The following is a 17381-nucleotide window of genomic DNA, read 5'->3' as shown; positions in this document are numbered from 1 at the left end:
AAGAGGAAAAGGAAAAAAATACTTTAGCTATTATATATATTACCTATATCTTTATTTATTTTTACTACGCTTCCTTCCTTATTATATCTTTATTTGCTTTTTCTATTGCCTTTAGCTTTAGCGCCTAATTATTAATAGTGTTAAAACTTACTCCAATTTCCTATAATTAATATGCTTAGTCCTCCTTTATAAGAAGGTTAAGCATTTATAAATAGGTAGCTAAGAAGGGTTTTCGGTACTTTTAATGCTAAAAGAATTATAAGCTATATATACCTATATAAATACTTTAAATATTTCTTTTCTATTATAAGGTATCTTTAATACTTTTAGGTTAATAATATAAAAAAAGTTAAGGTAAAATTATTAAGCTTTTATTATTATAAAGTTTATAATATATATTTAATTAGAATAATTAAGCTAATTAGTTTTATAGCCTTTATTATATTATTATTACTACTATTACTATTATTACTACCCTTTTAACTCCTATAATTAATAAAGATATAAGTTTAATTTTTTTTTTATAATTTTTTTAATATACTTTAATTATTTAATAAGCGTTTAAGCTATTTAAAAGGTTTATATAGCCCTTTATAAAGCGTTTTCTTTAAAGGATACCTTTATAAAGGCTATTAAGTTTTATTACGCTACTTACTCTTTAAAGTAATAAAAGAAAAAAAAAACGAAAAAGAATGCTATACCTTTTCTTATTAATTAAGTAATACCCGTTTTTAATATTATTATACCTAGTAATTTTTTATCCTTTAAGGATAAAGATAAAAAAGATAAAGAAGAAGAAAAAAAAGATAAACCTATTATACCTAGTTCCTTCCTTTAAAAAGGATACTTTCCTTTTCCTCCTTTTCCTCCTATTACTATACTATTATTTCTATAGGGTATAGTCTACTACTTATTATTTTAATTTAGTTTAAATTTTTAAATAGAAATTAAAAGGGGCTTTATACTTAGGATTAATTGTATATTTATTTTTTTATTTATTCTTTATAATTATAGCGCTTCTATCTTTTAAGTTAATAAATGCCCTAAAATGCTTGAACTATACTTTTAATATATTTTTAATAAGTTTATTAATGGGTATTTATACTATTAATAAGTATATAACTTTAAAAGATCCTTTAATATACTTTTATTTTATTTATATATTTTAAATATTTATATAATAAAGCTAAATATTAATATATTTATTTTTCCTTATTATAAAATGTATAGTTTATTAATTATTTAAAAAGATTATTTATACTTCTTTAAGGTTATATATAATATCTTTAAAAAGCTATTTAAATATTATTATTTCCTTTCCTATAAATAATAAAGCATTTACTTTAGCCTTAATTGTTAATATAATAACTATGCTTTATTATATTGCTTTTTATATAATTATACCCCTAAATAATAAAATAATATACTTATATAAAAAGCGCTTAGTTTTTTAATTATTTATAAAGGAGGTATTTCCTACTATAATAAGCATTTATATATTTATATTTTAATTGTTATATATAATATATAAAAACTTTATAATATATATATATTTAATAATTTAGTTTATTACCTTTAAGTAATCTAGTTTAAAATTAGTTAAAAACTTTAATAATTATACTACTATATAGGCTATATTTAATCTTAATATAATAATGTTATATAGAATTATCCTAATACGCTTTTGGAATGCCTTGATTTTACGCTTTATAGCCTATCCTAAAAACTTTTTCAATTCCTTATATAATAAAGGAATTATTAATACCTAGCTTTAATTATTAAGTCTATAATGCTTTACTATTTTTTTAATATATTAATTATAAAGCAATGTTATAGTTTTTTTTTTTTTATCTTTAATTATCCTTATATTAAAAAATTATAAAGCATTTCTTTATTCTTTAAATTTATAAATGCCTTTAATTTAATTAATAATCTTTTACATTTAGAATTAATAATCCTTTTTATATAAAACTAAAAAGTTATTAATATAAAAGATAATAAATATATAATAATTTAAAATATAAAATAGGTATAGCTTTTTTAGAAAAGCAATTATACTATTAATTTAAAGCATTTTTATAAACTTTTTATATTATAGCAATAGTAAATCCTATAACCTATATAAAGTATATATTAATAGACTAACTTTATTTCTATTTATAAATCCTTTAAGGAGATTTATTATAATTATACTTTATTCTTTTTAAATAATATTTAAGAATACCTTTATTATATTATACTATTTAATTTCTAAGTTTAAGTATACTGCTAATGCTATTATTAGTTTAAACGTTTTTATAGCTAAAGTTATAGCATAGGTTAACTATAGGGTATTTTCCGCTTAAAGGTCCCCTTTTATAATTACCTATAATTTATATATTTTTAAATAGCCCTTTTTATTAAACTTATAAATAAATACCTATTTTAATAGTAACGGGGCATCTTTAAACTATTTCTTAAGTATAACCTTTAAAGCGCCTATATTTTTTAACCTTTAAAATTCCTTTTCGGTATTCTTTTTAAACTTCTTTTTTAGGGTGTATATCCTAAGATTTTTCTAACTTTTAAGTGGCGGATTTTCCAGGTTGCTATAATATATATGCCCTTAATAGGATCCTAACTATACTTTTTTATTATAAGCAACTATAGCTACAAATATAATATAAAGGGTTTTATATTTTTTATTCCCTTAATATAATGCCTTTATTATATTTAATAAAAACGTTTATAGGAATGCTTTTTAATATTTATTATATAGGATATATATTTTATTATTAAAAAATATTATAGTTAAAAAGATAGCAGCGTTAATATTTCTCCTTAAATACTTTTAATCTTTATTTTAAAGCTTTAAGGCTATACTTTTAACTCTTTAACTTAACTTTATTATTAAAGGGAATACCCTTTATTCGTATCTTTATTTTTTAATTAATGGTTAAAGCCTTACTTTAGGTATAGGAGGTACGCTTATTAATAATAACCTATTACTTTATATACTTAATATAATAGCTCTTTAAAGTATATTATTTCCTATTTAATTTATATTGCTAAAGTTGCTCTTTATTATAAAATGGTACCTATCTAGCTTAGGTGTTTTTTAAGGAATTATAAGTTTATATTACAGACCCCTAAGGGATCCTTTTTCTTAATCCCTAGGTATACCTACCTTTAACTCTTACTCCTTTAAAAGGGTAATAAAGGGCTTAATAAAGTTATATAGTATTTTCCCCCTATTATTAATAGGAATATTTATATTTAACTTAAATATTATATCCCTTATTTTTAACCAGATATCCCTAATATTATTAAAGTCTTTAACCTTTTTTATAATTTATAAAGGCTTTATATATACTTTAATAACCTTTATTATTAAATACTTTTACTTTTTATTATAATAAAGCTTTTTATTAAATTTAATATTCCTAATAATAATAACCTTTTTTAATTAAAATATTTATATTTAATATACCTTAGTTAATTTATATTTTATTAGATATTTAATATATATTTAAGGTTTAACCTTATAATTATATTTATATTTATTTATATTACGGTCCTTTTTTAATAAATATATTTTATATTTATATATATAAATACTATTCCAATTAAGCTTTAAATTACTTATTAGCTCCTTTATTTTTTTAGGTATATATTATTAAAAATATTAAATAAACTAACGCTTTAATACCTTATAGGGCATATATAAATTATATACCTTTAAAGGGCTTATATTGTATAGCTAGGCTATCGTTTAGGCTGCTTTAAGCTATAACTTCTTTAGGAATGCTGCTTTAAGTAATATTTTTAATACCTTTTCGATTATTTCTTTTCCTGCTCTTTTAGCTCCCCCGGAGCTTTCCTTTTAATAAAGTAAAAAGAGTTTAGCGTTAATTCCTTCGTTTTTTACCTAAATCTTATAATGCATTTTACCCTTTATTACAATTATTACTTTTTTATTATTACTTTAAAATTTATAAATAGGAAGTTAAAAATAATATATTATTTAATGTTTAAACCTATATAGTTTATTAAAAACTTTATTTAATAATTTATTTATAAATAGGTATACTTAAATATAGCTATTAAATTTATCTTTAAATATAAATAACTAGTTTATACTATTATAACCTTTTAGGTAATTAAATAAGTTTTAATTAATTCTTTAAAATAGTTTTATAGAGTACTTTTTTAATGTTTTTTTTAAAAGTATTTAATAAGTGTATATTACTATATAGTCTTTATATTTAAGTTTAGGTATACTTAGTATTTTTATATTCTATGCCTTATATATAAATGCTTAAAGCATATATAGTTTTAAATATTTTAATTTAAAATGCTATAGCGTTTTTATATCCTTTTATAGTTTTAAGGGATTGTTTAATAGCCTTTATAAGCGCTTTTATTTCCTAGCTTTATTAATATTTATAATTAATCCTATTATATTTATTAAAATTTTTATAAAGAAATTTATTATTAATATTATAAGGAACTTATTTAAATAAATAAAGATAGATTTATATTTAAGGAATATTAAGTTATATTATTTAATTAGCTTTACTATAAGGATATTATTTTTAATTTTTTTAAAATGTAATATATAGTTTAAACTATAATATTAAATTTTACTATTTTATAAATATACTTTAAAAATAATGTTAATATAAAAGCCTTTAATAAGTATTACTTTAATAAGTATTAAATTTATAAAATATAACCTATATTTACTATTAAATATATTTTTAATAATCCTTTTTTTTATATTAAAAATTAGGAATTATATTATTTTTATATTTATTATTTTTTTATTTTTAATTAAAATAAATATTTTTAATTTTAATAATTCTTTTTAGTTTATTAGGTATAGTATATTACAATTATTAATAAGTATATTATTTAATAATATATATAATATCTAGCTAAAGGTTAAATATATTCCCGGATTAAATTTATTTAAAAGGTAGAATAGGTTAATAATTGCTTTTATAAAGTAATTTTTATTAATAATTTAATATAAAAGTATAAAGTGCAATTTATAAAGCGTTACATTTTTATTATTATAGTTTAAGGAAATAAAATATATTAGTATATAGATTATTATTATTATTTGCTTAAAGCTATATTATATAAGGATGCTTTAATGCTTTAAAAGCTTTTTAAAACTATATTGCCTTTATTTATATTAGTAATAAATGCTTTTTTAATTTTATTAATATTAAATAAGTATACCTTAATACTTTAAATGCTTTTTAATAATGGATTATTAGAATTATATAAAATTAAGGTATTATTTATAACGGGAGTATAGTTCCTTTTTCTTTAAATTAAGTCTTATTAGGTATACCCTTAATAATAGAAATGTTGGGCTAATTATAATATATATAACTTATCCGTTAAGGAATTTCTTTTTCCTATTTGATTTTTAATTAAATGGGGTTCCTTTATAAGTAACCTTTTATTTATTAATAGAGATAGTTTTATATAGGTTATCCTAACGAATATATTTATAATACATTTTAATATCCTTAATAGTTTACTTATTTAATAGTTTTATTAAATATAGGTTACTTTTTTTAATAATTATAAATTATAATCTTTTACATTTTTATAGTTTTTATAAATGCATTTCTTTAAGGTTTAAATATATAGGTATAAATATCCCTTCCTTTTTCTATACGCTTTTAAAGATTTCTAAAAGGCGCTATTATTTAAATTATTATTTAAAGAGGTTATATTAAGCGTTATAAAAATCGTTATACCCTTATACCCTTATATATTATTTTTATTAATAAAGCCTTTAAATACTTTATTAAAATTATTTAATATTATAATTAATCTTTTTAGCATTTTATCCTTAATAACTTTTATTAGCTATATATTTATTTATAAAGGTATTATATATTATAAAAGTACTTTTAGGAAGTTTTTTATTATTAAAACTTCTTTAATATTTAAAATATCCCTTACTTTAATATATTAATATATTAGGTCCTATTTTTAATACTATTTTATTATATTAATATTTCTAACGTTTGCCCTTTTAAGCATAGTATAATAATCCTATTAGATTATTATTAAAATATTAAACTTTAATAAAATAATAGTATTTTAAAGCGCTTTAATAAGGTTTTAAATCTATAGTTTATTATTATTAATAATTATTATATAAGCAATTTTAAAGTAGTTTTTATTAATTATATAATTAATTTAATTAAAAAATATATTATATTTAATTATAAAAGCATTTTATTTAACTATTTTTAATAGTTATATTATTATAATATTATTATATTATTCCTTAAGCTTTTTATTATTAATATTTTAATTTAGGATTAATATTAGTTTGTTAAGATTGTTATGCTTTAATCCCTATTTAATTATAGCTTTAATATAAGCTACTTTTTTTTAAGTTATAATATTTTCCTTTATAAACTTCTTTATAAAAGTTAAAGGTATTTAAGGGTTTAAAAAAGTATTAACCTCTTTAAACGTTTATAAAGAATTTAGGTTTACTATTCTTTAAATGTTATATACCTTTATATATATTTAAAAATAAGTAAACTAATTAATCCAATCTTTAATTAAATATAATATAGTATTATTTAGGATAATAAATTCCGTTAAGTTTAATTTAAACATTATATATTTATAAAGTATACTTATAAATATTAAATAATTAAAAGGTAAAAAAAAAAAGTACGCTTTATATAATTAATAGTAAAAGAATATTAATCCTAATTAAAAACCTAATTTATAAATAAACCAGGTTTATAATTTTAACGGATATTTATAATTAATAAAATTAAACTAGCATTTTTAAGTAACGTTTTTAAAGTTAAGTTAAAAGTATTATTTTATTATTAATCCTATAATAAAGTATATAAAAAATTCTAACTATATAGGCATTCCGGCTAATCCTTGGAATATAATGCTCTTGTTAAAAGCGCTTTTATAGGTGTGCTTTTACCGGGGCGTAGTGCGCCCTTGTTAGGGGCGTACTATGCTACTAGCCAGAAGTGCTACGCCATTAGCGAAAGCGCTGCGCCACTGGCGAAAGCGCTGTGCCGCTAGTAAAAGCGCCATGCCGCTCCGTCACAAGTAATATATTACTTCTTTATATTATTCTTAATATTCTTTTTTATTATTCATAAATATTAAAATATTATTAATATAAGTATTAATAAAAAGGTTAAATAATTTATATAATTAAGAATTAATAAAGTTTTACTATTAAATAAGGTTAATTTTTAATTTAAAGGGTAGGATTAATTATTAAAATACTTTTTATTAAATTTAAAATATTATTAAATATTAAAATTTTAAAGCTATCCTTAATTTATAAAAGGCTTTAATAATATTAAACTTAATATAATGTTTAACCTTTTAATTATTATATATAATATTATTTAAATTTAATGTTAAAATAATATAATCTTTTAAATATTTATTTCTTTATTAATAATTAATATAAAACTATCTTTTAGCTAAATTTAGTTTAAGGGTAAAAAGAATAAGGGAAATATTTACTTTTATATAAGGTTTAATAAAGCTATAGGTTAATAATTTATCTATTACTTCTTTTTTTAATAATAGGTATTAAATTAAAATTTAATATTAAGGGGAGCTATTTAAAAGGTTATTAATAATAGTTTTAAGAATTATATTATATCCTAGTTATAATAAGGATAATTTATTAACTTTTACTTTTAAAAAAAACCCTTTTAAATAAATTAATTACTTAAGGATTAAGTAATAAATTAGTTTAATATATTTAAGGTTTTTATTTTATAAAAAGGAAATATATTTATTATTAAAGGTTTTTTAAATCTTTTTTAATATTATTATAGCTATCTTTAAAGCTACTTTAATAAATTTAATAAATATTAATTTATTTAAAAGTACCCTTTTCTTTTATTGTTTTTATTTAGGGTTTAATTTAATCTTTTTAATAAATTATTAAATAATCCTTTTATTTTAAAATTGCTTTATTTTTGGGCTTTCCGGTTGGATGTTTTTTTAAAGGTATATAGTTAATTACTTTAAAATAATGTATTTTTTTTCTAAAGCGGCATCCCTTTAATTAGCGTCCTATTGGATAATAAGGTTAACTTATTAATTATTAAAAAACTTTTATACAATTTTAATTATAGGTAAAAATAAAGTAAAAGGAAATAAATCTTTTAATTAATATAATATTTAATAGGTATAGTTTAAAATAACTTTATTTTTAATTAGTTACTTTAAATTAATTATAATATTATATTTAATATTAATAATTTAAAAGGTTTAATCTTTAAACCTTTATCCTTTTACTTTTAAAGTAACGGTAAGGTATTAATTAACTATATTAATAAGTTATCTTTAATAGTTAACTTAACTTTTAATTAATAATTAATATAATAAGTTAATTTATAATTAATTATTAAATATATTTAAACTTTAATATTATATAATATAATAGTTTTTATTTTAAGATTATTTATTTATATTTAAATAAAATATATAAATTAAATAATATTTTAATTACTTTTTATATAAATTAAAGATAGTTTATAAATTATTAAAGAATTTTTTAATAATTTAATTAATTTTTTAACTTAAATTTAATAAAAGAGGAATTAGTAAACTTTTTTTTACTTTTTTTATTTTATATTTAAACTATATTTTTACTTTTTCCGGAGTAATTTATAATATAATATCCTATTTTATTATAATTAAAGTAAGTATTATTTTTTTAATAGGTTTTTTTCTTTTTCTTTAAAAGTTTTATTCCTTTAAGCTTTATTATAATATTTCCTTTATTTAAGTTCTTTTTATTATTAAGGTTATAATTAATAAAGCTAATAATTTATCTTTTCTTTTAATAATTATAATAATAATTATAATTATATATTACTTTTATTACTTTATTATAAAAATGTTTATATAATATTAATAGGTTAATATTAGCTTTAAATACTTTAATTTTAAGGTTAAAGCTAATATATTTTTATAAGAATTAAAACTATTTAAACTTAGGTAACTTTAACTTTAATACTAGGAGTTATAGATTGTGGCCAGTGGCAGTAGGTACCCATGTACCTCACGCGTATAGGGCTACCGTACGGCCCACCACACTTGTGTGCGCCTACCAGTCTGGACAGCTGTTGCCACCTGACCCATAAACCGCAATTGCCCTTAACCTATAAAGGACCTGGCCGGAATGGGCCACTGTACAATAGTTCTCTTTTCTTCTTCATACTTGAATTAATATACAATTTTAGCTGTTATACGAAGCCTTACCTTTAGAAGTGAAGCCTCCGTATAACACTAGGTTGTTAAATTGAAAAATAAATTAATAAATATTAAAATTTAATTTAAAGTAGAAATTATTTAAAGTGTTTTATATTTAAATACTTTAATTTAAATTATAATAAATTATTTTTAATATTTATATTATTTTAATTAAATTATTATATAGTTAAATAATAAAATAAAAGTAAATCTTAATTACTTTTTTAACATTTTCCTTTAAAAGGGATATAATATAATATATTTAACTTTTTTTAATATAATATATTATTATATCTTTTTTAAGTTTATTAATTAGCTTTTTTAATTAATTATTAAATAAGTCTTTATTTTTAAAAAAGGTATTTAAATTAGTTTTATAAGTTTTAACCTTTTTTATATATTTTAAGTTTAAGCTTATAAGGTTACCTATTAAACTAATTATTTTAAAGATAGCTTATATAATTATATTAATTAACTTAAAGTTAATTCTATTAAAGGTACTTTTAATTATACTTTTTTATAATATTAAAGTTAAGCTATCTTTTTTTATTTAAGTTTAAAAAGCGGTAATTTATTTTTATAATTATTAAATTAAAATAGTTTAATTAATAGCATTTATTTTATTTATTAGTTAAAGTAGTTTTATTAATCCTTTATTTAAATTAAGGTTTAATAATAAAAGCGTTATATCTTTTAATTTAAGGTTTAAAAAGTTTTAAAAGCTATTTTTAAATTTAATATTAATTTCTTCTTCCTTTATTAAAGGGATAAAATTTTAAGTTAATTATTTATTAATTATAAAAATGTTAAATATAATATATAATAATAATTATTAAAATCGTTTTAAATTATTTATTTTAATTGGGGTTTTTTTAATTTTAAGGGGTATAAGGTTTAATTTTATTAATTAGGTTTATTATAAAGTTATATTTATTTATTATTAAGTATAAAATATAATAATAAAAGGAGGAAAGGTTTAATTTATAAATTATAAATAATAATAATTAAATATAGGTAATATATTTATATAGTATTTATTAATAAAAAAAAGGAGCTTAAAATAATATTATAATTAAGGTTTTAAGGTATAGCTATATTAATATTATAAATAAAGATTTTAAATTAAAGAAAAAAGAAAGGTAAAATAAAATTAAAATATAAATATATATAAAGATATATATATATTAATAGCTATTATAGGTTATATAACCTTATTAATATATATTTTATATATTTTTATAATATCCCTTTATAGTGCGTATAGTATTCCAATATAGTATATATTTAATACATTTATTATATGCTTAAGTATAATTAAAGTAAGCTTAACCTTATACTTTATTATAATAGATTATATATATATAAAATTAAAGGATATTAATTATAAGAATATAGATAAAGGTTTTAAAATTAGATTAATTATTTAAGTCTTTTTAAAAAGGGGAAGAAGTAAGTTTAACTATATATACCTAGAATCTTATAAGCCTAAACTTCCATGGGATAGGGGACATGTCGCCAGGCCGGTAGCAAGGTCATGTTGACCCTGGCCTTATAAGCCTGTAGACCCACTTTTCCGTAGCATCTACGTTATCCGGGCTCTCGTTATGTTGCATTGGTGTACAAGGCACGGGAAAATAGCAGCAGTGCCGGGCTCACCAAAATGGATGAACTTCAGGGCGGTAGCGAATGACAGAGCATGTGTGAAACTTCATATTTCCCCATCACACGTTTCGTCAATACGAGATATTACGACCTGGGGTTGAAAAGCAAGAGATATAATGATGTCCTCGTTCCGCCCGCTATGGCACACCCACATCAAGCCATTACACTCTCAAGACTCGCCGCCGAGCAACCTCATACTATTATCTTGGCAGTCACTCCATCCCCGAGAAGAAGGTTATCATGAAGTCCATCACCGGAACACTCTTCACACTTGCGGCGGCTGGGGCTTCTCCAGTGCCACCCGCCGCTGCGGCACCCATTGAGCAAATCATCGTCAACGACTTTGTGCGCACCAGTCTAACCGGCGAACCAACGACGGTACATTTCTCGCTGTTAAACCACTCCATCACCTGCGACAGCGGTGCGTTGGCAGAGTACCCATCGCAGCGCTTTACTTGCACCGACCATGCCTACACCTTCTCGGTCTTGGACAGCCCCAATCCCAACTCATGGACTCTGGAGATTCAACACACTCTTGAAGATGGGTGAGTTTTACATAAACACATCTTCTCCTATCATGCTGAAGATGTAACTCGTTTGATCCCGTAAAGTGCGTGAGGTACTGACAAAGATACTGCAGCACGGAACTCGCTGGCAGTTTCCACACAGGCTGCAATGGGCCTCTGCCTACCCTCTGCTTCCAGATTGGGACTGCAAGTATTGCTCTTGTAAAGAGAGAATAGGGGCAGATATGGGCCTCCTAAGGCGAGACATGGGTGCATGTAAAATAATAATACGGAGAAGAGCCACTGAAATAAATTATCTGGAGAACAAAACAACTTGTAACTATGGATTATGACTCATAGCGCGCCCGTTTGAAATTTCTATATCTATTGAAAAGTCCAACGACTGCGATTACGCCTCCAGACGTTCGATATGCTTGCCGAGAGGCCGATTTAGAGTGCATTTAATTGATGCAATATTTCGTCTTTGCATACTTAGCTGCTCTCCTGAAGGCAATAGTGCTATATGCGGCGCCTTTCGTGGAAGTTACCGGCTATAAAGACCTAGACTGTTGGTGCTTCACTAACTCCTATCTCGCGCACGAGGTCTTAAGGCTGCGCTCTCGTGTACCCCCGCTGGGTCGCACCTATGTTGAAACTGAGAGCCTTGTTAAGATCGGTAGGAAGATTGAAGACATTGATGCAATTGCAAGTCGTGGTTCATATGGCTTTGGCTTACCTAGGAGTTTTGTATAAGGCAGACACTGCCTTGGTTTCTAAGAGGGTTGTACGAAGTATCCTACATCAAGTATGGTGGTTAGCCAAGGAGAGATCTGCCCTGCCTGGCGACATGTCCCCTATCCCATAGAAGTTTAGGCTCATAAGATTCTAGGTATATATAGTTAAACTTACTTCTTCCCCTTTTTAAAAAGACTTAAATAATTAATCTAATCTTAAAACCTCTATCTATATTTTTACAATTAATATCCTTTAATCTTATACGTATATAATCTATTATTACGATGGGCATAATGTGCAGTATCGTCGGTAAATACTGGAAACATACTATTAATTATATGGTGACGAAGTAAGGAATGACTTGCCAGGTCATAACCTTCGTCAGGCTATATACGCTACGGAAGGCTGTACGCACTGACCACTAACTGAACCACTGACGAGGGCTAAGTATTCAAATAGCTCATTTGAACGGCAAACAATCCTAATAGGTGCGTGATCTTGAATCATACTTAGGTATACATTATGTATATACACATCACTACGAGACCCAGTAATAAGACCAAATCTTCTAATCAAAAGCATCACCAGGTCCTCTCAGAGCCGAATGAAATTACGTCAACTCCATCTCACTACTTTGCACGCAAGCATACAACTCAGCGAATAGCATAGCATAGCATAAATCTTAAGAGTGATCATTGATCAGATAACTACCTAGGTAGATATATCAAAAACAACAAGTAAACATCAAAAAAACAATCCATATATTATAACAATCACAACACGCCTCCAACCCCCATCTGTCTCTGTCAATGCTTAAAAAACAAAAAATGCTTTTCTTTTTTTCATTCCGAAACCATAAAACCGCCAGGAAAGGTTAATTTATTGATACATTATATACGGCCACTGACCCTCCACCACTTCGGTGGATATTCGCGGGTTCCTTCCAACAATCGCCCTCCAAGACCGAACAAGCGGCTTTCATAAAAGTTCCAAATAGAAAAAAAGGGTATTCGGAAGATTACGTCAAGTAAGATAAGAAAACGAAACAGAAGCAAAAAGAGGAAAACGCCTATTCATGCTAGATGCTGTTACAAAAAACGCCTTTTTGTCCCACGGACACATTTATTGGTACATCGTCGTTATGATCGTGATAGGCTCGTTCAGTTATCATCTATAATAACTGGTCGTCGTATTGGAGGGCGTCGCAATCATACTCTGTCGGTTGGTGGCCCGACGATTCAGGCTTCCAGAACGAGCCAGAGAGAATTGCCGTTGTTGAGGTCGATCACCGCTCAGTCCATCCGCGTCAAAAGTCACTTCCCGGCTTGGCGTGGTTCTATCAACATATCGTCTGTTCGGTGTAATAGAAGACGGCGTTTGTGGTGTCGTCACTGTTGCTGGTTGCGTCATCCGTGTGTTTATGGTCGCAGAGCCGACAAGACGCCTTCTTGGAAGAGCTGAGTTTGCCAGGGTATCGACGTCTTTGGTGATAGGAGGTGGTGGGAGATGTGATATGTATTCGCGTGGCCGGGAACCATTGACTTCAGTTATAGCTCGTGAGGGTGTACGGAACCGGGGGTCCTCCTCACCGGGATCGAGCGTTGCACGACGTCCACGAACTAAGATGGGCTTTCGATCCAGTCCATCCTCAGGCTCCTCTGTACCAGCACGGCGACTTCTCAAAAGGGTCGAAGTCCTACGGCCATCTTCAGGTTCTTCGGTTCCAGCACGGCGAGCTCGTGAGAACAAAAGCGAGCTTTTACGACCTGCGCTAGTAGCACTGATGGCATCTGCCGTTGTAGGAACATTGCTACTGTATCGTGGGCTTGGTAGAGCACTGGCGGTTAAAATAGTAGCTCTTTTTTCTTCGTAACGGGACATAGTTCTCGGGCTTGTCGGCAGCTCAATAGGTCGGTTTGCAGGGACACTCGGCCGTCTCTGTGTTGCTATTCCCGAAAATTGCATGATCGTAGGACTGGTCACTGTGGCATCTTCTGGAGGTGGTGCAACTATTTGTTGATGTTTGGCCGCACCTGCGTGTTCACTTAGTGCCAGGCATAATTCCGTGAGGCTTCGACAAACACTGTCTGCCTTTTTCCTTAGCTGGCGATCAGTGACCGCTCCAGTACTGCTGCCAATATTGCTTGCCCCACTAGAGATTGGACCTGGCTGCCCAGCAGTGCCCATCATGGCGGTAAGAGCTAAAGCATCTACGGTTGCCGCTTCTAATGCGTCATAAACCTCGGGTACCAGAAATTCCTTAGATTTCGCTAGAGCTGAGTTGAGCAGCGGGTGACTATCTTTTGGCGCTGGCGTTGCTTCTGTGCTCTGTACTACGCTCGAAGAAGTACCACGTTTGGGCGAGGCCGATAATGTTGTGGCATTTGTATTTGCAGTCGGTGGGCGTTCATCAGACGCTCGCGATATAGCGGCGCTCGAGGTGGGCGGAAGTTTCCCAGTTAATTCGAGGCGATGAATCCGTGATTTCAACTCTTCTAGCTCATCCCAAACTGTCGAAGGTGCAGCAGTCGAGGTTGTCGAATCTGTGCCCTCTACAGGAGTTCCCTCGTTGGGTTGCGCATCGTTCCTGTGAGATTCTGTAGTTTGCGGTACCAGAGGAGATGAGTTGTACGCTCGAGGGTGGCTATAATTAACATTTGCTTGTTTCAGGGTGGCTGCTCGAGACAAAACGGCAGAGCTGCGATCAATGGAATGTTGCCGTCTTCGGTGTGTAGAAGAAGGCTCTGATGAATCCTGGTAGGAAGTTCGGGGCGTAAGAGGAGATGGCCGGACTGATGGGCTAGTGCCTCTAAGTTTGAAATCTTCTGAGTGCGGCTCCCTGGTGTGTCCTCGGTAAGACACAGGCGGACCTGTTCTCTCTCCTGGTTCATAGCCGAGACCTCTGACCCGAGATTCCTGTTCAGACATGCGCCGAGACATGCGAGGAGGAGACGGGGATCGGTATGAAGGTGATTGGTATGGCGATATGGCCACTGAAAGAGGCCGGCGAGCACTACGTGCTACGCGAGACTAGAAAACAATTAGTCGTTATTAAACAAGATTCATACAATAGGAGCATCATCGGTGTAGGGTGGTTAGTAGGAAAAGAAAAAAAAGCCGGGCGCAATGAGTACTAGACATGCATACGTCTAAGAACAATAGAAATGAGAGGGCTTGGCTTACGATTGCATTTAGGTTATCTATATGGTACATCTTGCTACCGTCAGTTGTGCGCTGTGAAGAGTCCTCTCGGGCGATCTTCAGAAATAAGTCTCCTGTATCATCTCCATCGGGTCGCTCTCCGGCGGAGTCGGGTGGTGTCCACTGCATGATATCCTCACCTCGTCTTCCCTCTAAAGCACGTAGTGTTCTATCGCGATGGCTCGAATCACCATGATCGTCTCCACTGTCGTGGGTGCGCGAAGTTCTGAGGTTCATGTCGAGCACTAGGCTACGTCGTTCACCAGATGATCGAAATGACCGAATAGGTGGTATGGAGGCGCCAGTGGCAGAACCCCCGGTACTAGTGCGCGGTTTGTATGATATGGGGGGCTTCCTCGATATGGAAACCCTCCTATCATCTGATGCGGTTCTTTGTAATGACTTGGGTAGTAGAAGCTCCCGCTGGCCGGAAAAACTACCCCTTGTTGTCGCCTCAGCGGATAACCCGCCGGCGGCGGCGTCGACGTCTTGTTCTGACGGCGTACTTGGAGATGTGGAAGTGGGTGCGCGTCTTTTAAGAACCGTGATGACTGTCTCAGAAGAACCCGAAGGTGACTTAACACCTGTGGTGTTCGGGGGAGCGCTGGCGGTATCCAGTGATGTGGATCGCTTCAGATTGGTTGAAGACGTGGTTGCGGGGAGAGAAGCCGATTCAGGTTGGAAGGTAGATGCCCGAGATCTGACTGCATCTACCTGTGTTGATGGCGGAGGGCGTGAGACAACGTTTTCTACGTCGCAGGACTTGCGTTTCCTAGAATTGGTATTTTGGGCGGCACGGGTCTCAGAGGTGCTTGGTGGGGAGGAGTGAATAACAGTATTTAGCAGTGTTTCGGGACGCTGATCCGAATCAGGTGAGACAGGCGAGGGTGGGATGCGGTTATTTTGCGGGTGCTGCAACAATAAAGGCGAAGCAATTGACCCTTTGTTCAAGTCGGCAAAGCGATAGGCCGGCAGCTTGGACGAGCTATGGCTTTGGCGGTGTGCGTGGAGAGTGCGCGGTCTGGTGAGAGGCGGGCGGGATTGGGATGGGGGAGGATGGAAATTGAAATCAGGTGGTGATGATGATGATGATAATGGCGTTGAGGACGGGTGGAAGGCTTGGGGGGCTTGCAATGGTGCGGTAGTGGCAGTAGTAGTGGCAGGTGCAGGTGCAGGTGCAGGTGCCCGTGCGTGCACCGAACTGAAAAAACCCGATCCAGATCTGCCGCCCAGCGCTGGTGGTGCCGTTGCTGCTGCTGGAGTTACCGCTGTAGTTACCGTTGGGGTCACCACTGGGGTTACCGCTATAGGAGACGTTACCGCTGTCGCTGTCGCTATCGCTGTCGCTGCTGGGCTGTCTTCATTACCACTGCTACGGCCCCTGTCCGCGTCGGCCGTGACGGCCGTTACAGCCCTCGCGCCAGAATCGTCTCCAACGCCTGCTGTTACAGCGCCTAGTAGTAAGGACGAGGACCCATGATCAGGAACGGCATGGGTCGGCTCTGCGAAACTCGAGTCCATCTCTTCTTTGTTCCTTGGCCCGGGCGGCTGCTTCACAAGTCCTGGTAGCTCCCGGTACTATTGTTTCGGACGCCTGTTGAGTAGGCGTTCTATTGTTGGTTTAAGTTCTTCACTGCTGAACTGTATTGAAAGCGGACCAGGGAAAAAAGAACATAAGTATTGTGTGCCGCACCACCGATCCGACCAATAGTCACATAGGCTGGAAATCTACCTTCGAGACTGCCTGTGCGATGAGTAAGAGTAGGGTGTGAATGCATGCAGTGCAAAGGACTTCGGTAGAATGGATCCAAGCTGGTCAGCTTGTCGAAGCAAGAAAAGCTGCTTAGAAATGATGAGGGAATGCGCAATGGTTGGTCCCACGGCACGTTTCTTCTAGCAGAGGGCGCTGCGAGGGGTTTCACAAAACCAAGGAAATTTGACGGGAAATGGTAAGGGGATTAATTGTGATTGTTTTGCTGATCGTGCCCTGGAATTCTTCCCACATCA

The 17381-nt window shown here is 29.6% G+C and overlaps 3 protein-coding genes across 3 annotated transcripts; 2 read left to right on the top strand and 1 right to left on the bottom strand.

The window, feature by feature from the left end:
• The first annotated feature begins 10879 nt into the window (after positions 1-10879).
• F5B22DRAFT_582362 (uncharacterized protein) lies at positions 10880-12258 on the top strand. The gene is made up of 3 exons (XM_047973292.1): positions 10880-11476; positions 11572-12093; positions 12175-12258. Exons 1-2 carry the CDS (start codon positions 11173-11175, stop codon positions 11673-11675), a joined length of 408 nt encoding a protein of 135 aa, XP_047836180.1. The 5' UTR covers positions 10880-11172; the 3' UTR covers positions 11676-12093; positions 12175-12258.
• On the top strand, positions 11792-12274 carry F5B22DRAFT_4308 (uncharacterized protein). Its single transcript, XM_047971751.1, has one exon. The coding sequence runs from the start codon at positions 11907-11909 to the stop codon at positions 12189-12191; it is 285 nt and encodes a 94-aa protein (XP_047836179.1). The 5' UTR covers positions 11792-11906; the 3' UTR covers positions 12192-12274.
• Positions 12275-13091: 817 nt separating this feature from the next.
• On the bottom strand, positions 13092-17107 carry F5B22DRAFT_4275 (uncharacterized protein). The gene is made up of 2 exons (XM_047971723.1): positions 15357-17107; positions 13092-15203 (listed from the first exon to the last, which is right to left on the bottom strand). The coding sequence occupies exons 1-2, from the start codon at positions 16893-16895 to the stop codon at positions 13341-13343; spliced, it is 3402 nt and encodes a 1133-aa protein (XP_047836178.1). The 5' UTR covers positions 16896-17107; the 3' UTR covers positions 13092-13340.
• Positions 17108-17381: the final 274 nt, after the last annotated feature.

The sequence above is a fragment of the Xylaria bambusicola genome (assembly GCF_022495145.1).
Source record: "Xylaria bambusicola strain CBS 139988 unplaced genomic scaffold F5B22scaffold_1, whole genome shotgun sequence".
NCBI classification, from domain to species: domain Eukaryota; kingdom Fungi; phylum Ascomycota; class Sordariomycetes; order Xylariales; family Xylariaceae; genus Xylaria; species Xylaria bambusicola.
The sequence above is the reverse complement of the archived record's forward strand: the minus strand, read 5'-3'. Positions and strand labels throughout refer to the sequence as shown.

What these genes read in the sequence shown, in the direction of transcription:
- F5B22DRAFT_582362 (XM_047973292.1), top strand. Translation starts at nt 11,173, where the DNA reads ATGAAGTCCATCACCGGAACACTCTTCACACTTGCGGCGGCTGGGGCT. An exon ending in TCAACACACTCTTGAAGATG is followed by an intron (nt 11,477 to 11,571) that starts GGTGAGTTTTAC and finishes AAAGATACTGCA; the next exon opens with GCACGGAACTCGCTGGCAGT.
- F5B22DRAFT_4308 (XM_047971751.1), top strand. Translation starts at nt 11,907, where the DNA reads ATGCAATATTTCGTCTTTGCATACTTAGCTGCTCTCCTGAAGGCAATA.
- F5B22DRAFT_4275 (XM_047971723.1), bottom strand. Translation starts at nt 16,895, where the DNA reads ATGGACTCGAGTTTCGCAGAGCCGACCCATGCCGTTCCTGATCATGGG. An exon ending in TAGATAACCTAAATGCAATC is followed by an intron (nt 15,204 to 15,356) that starts GTAAGCCAAGCC and finishes ATTGTTTTCTAG; the next exon opens with TCTCGCGTAGCACGTAGTGC.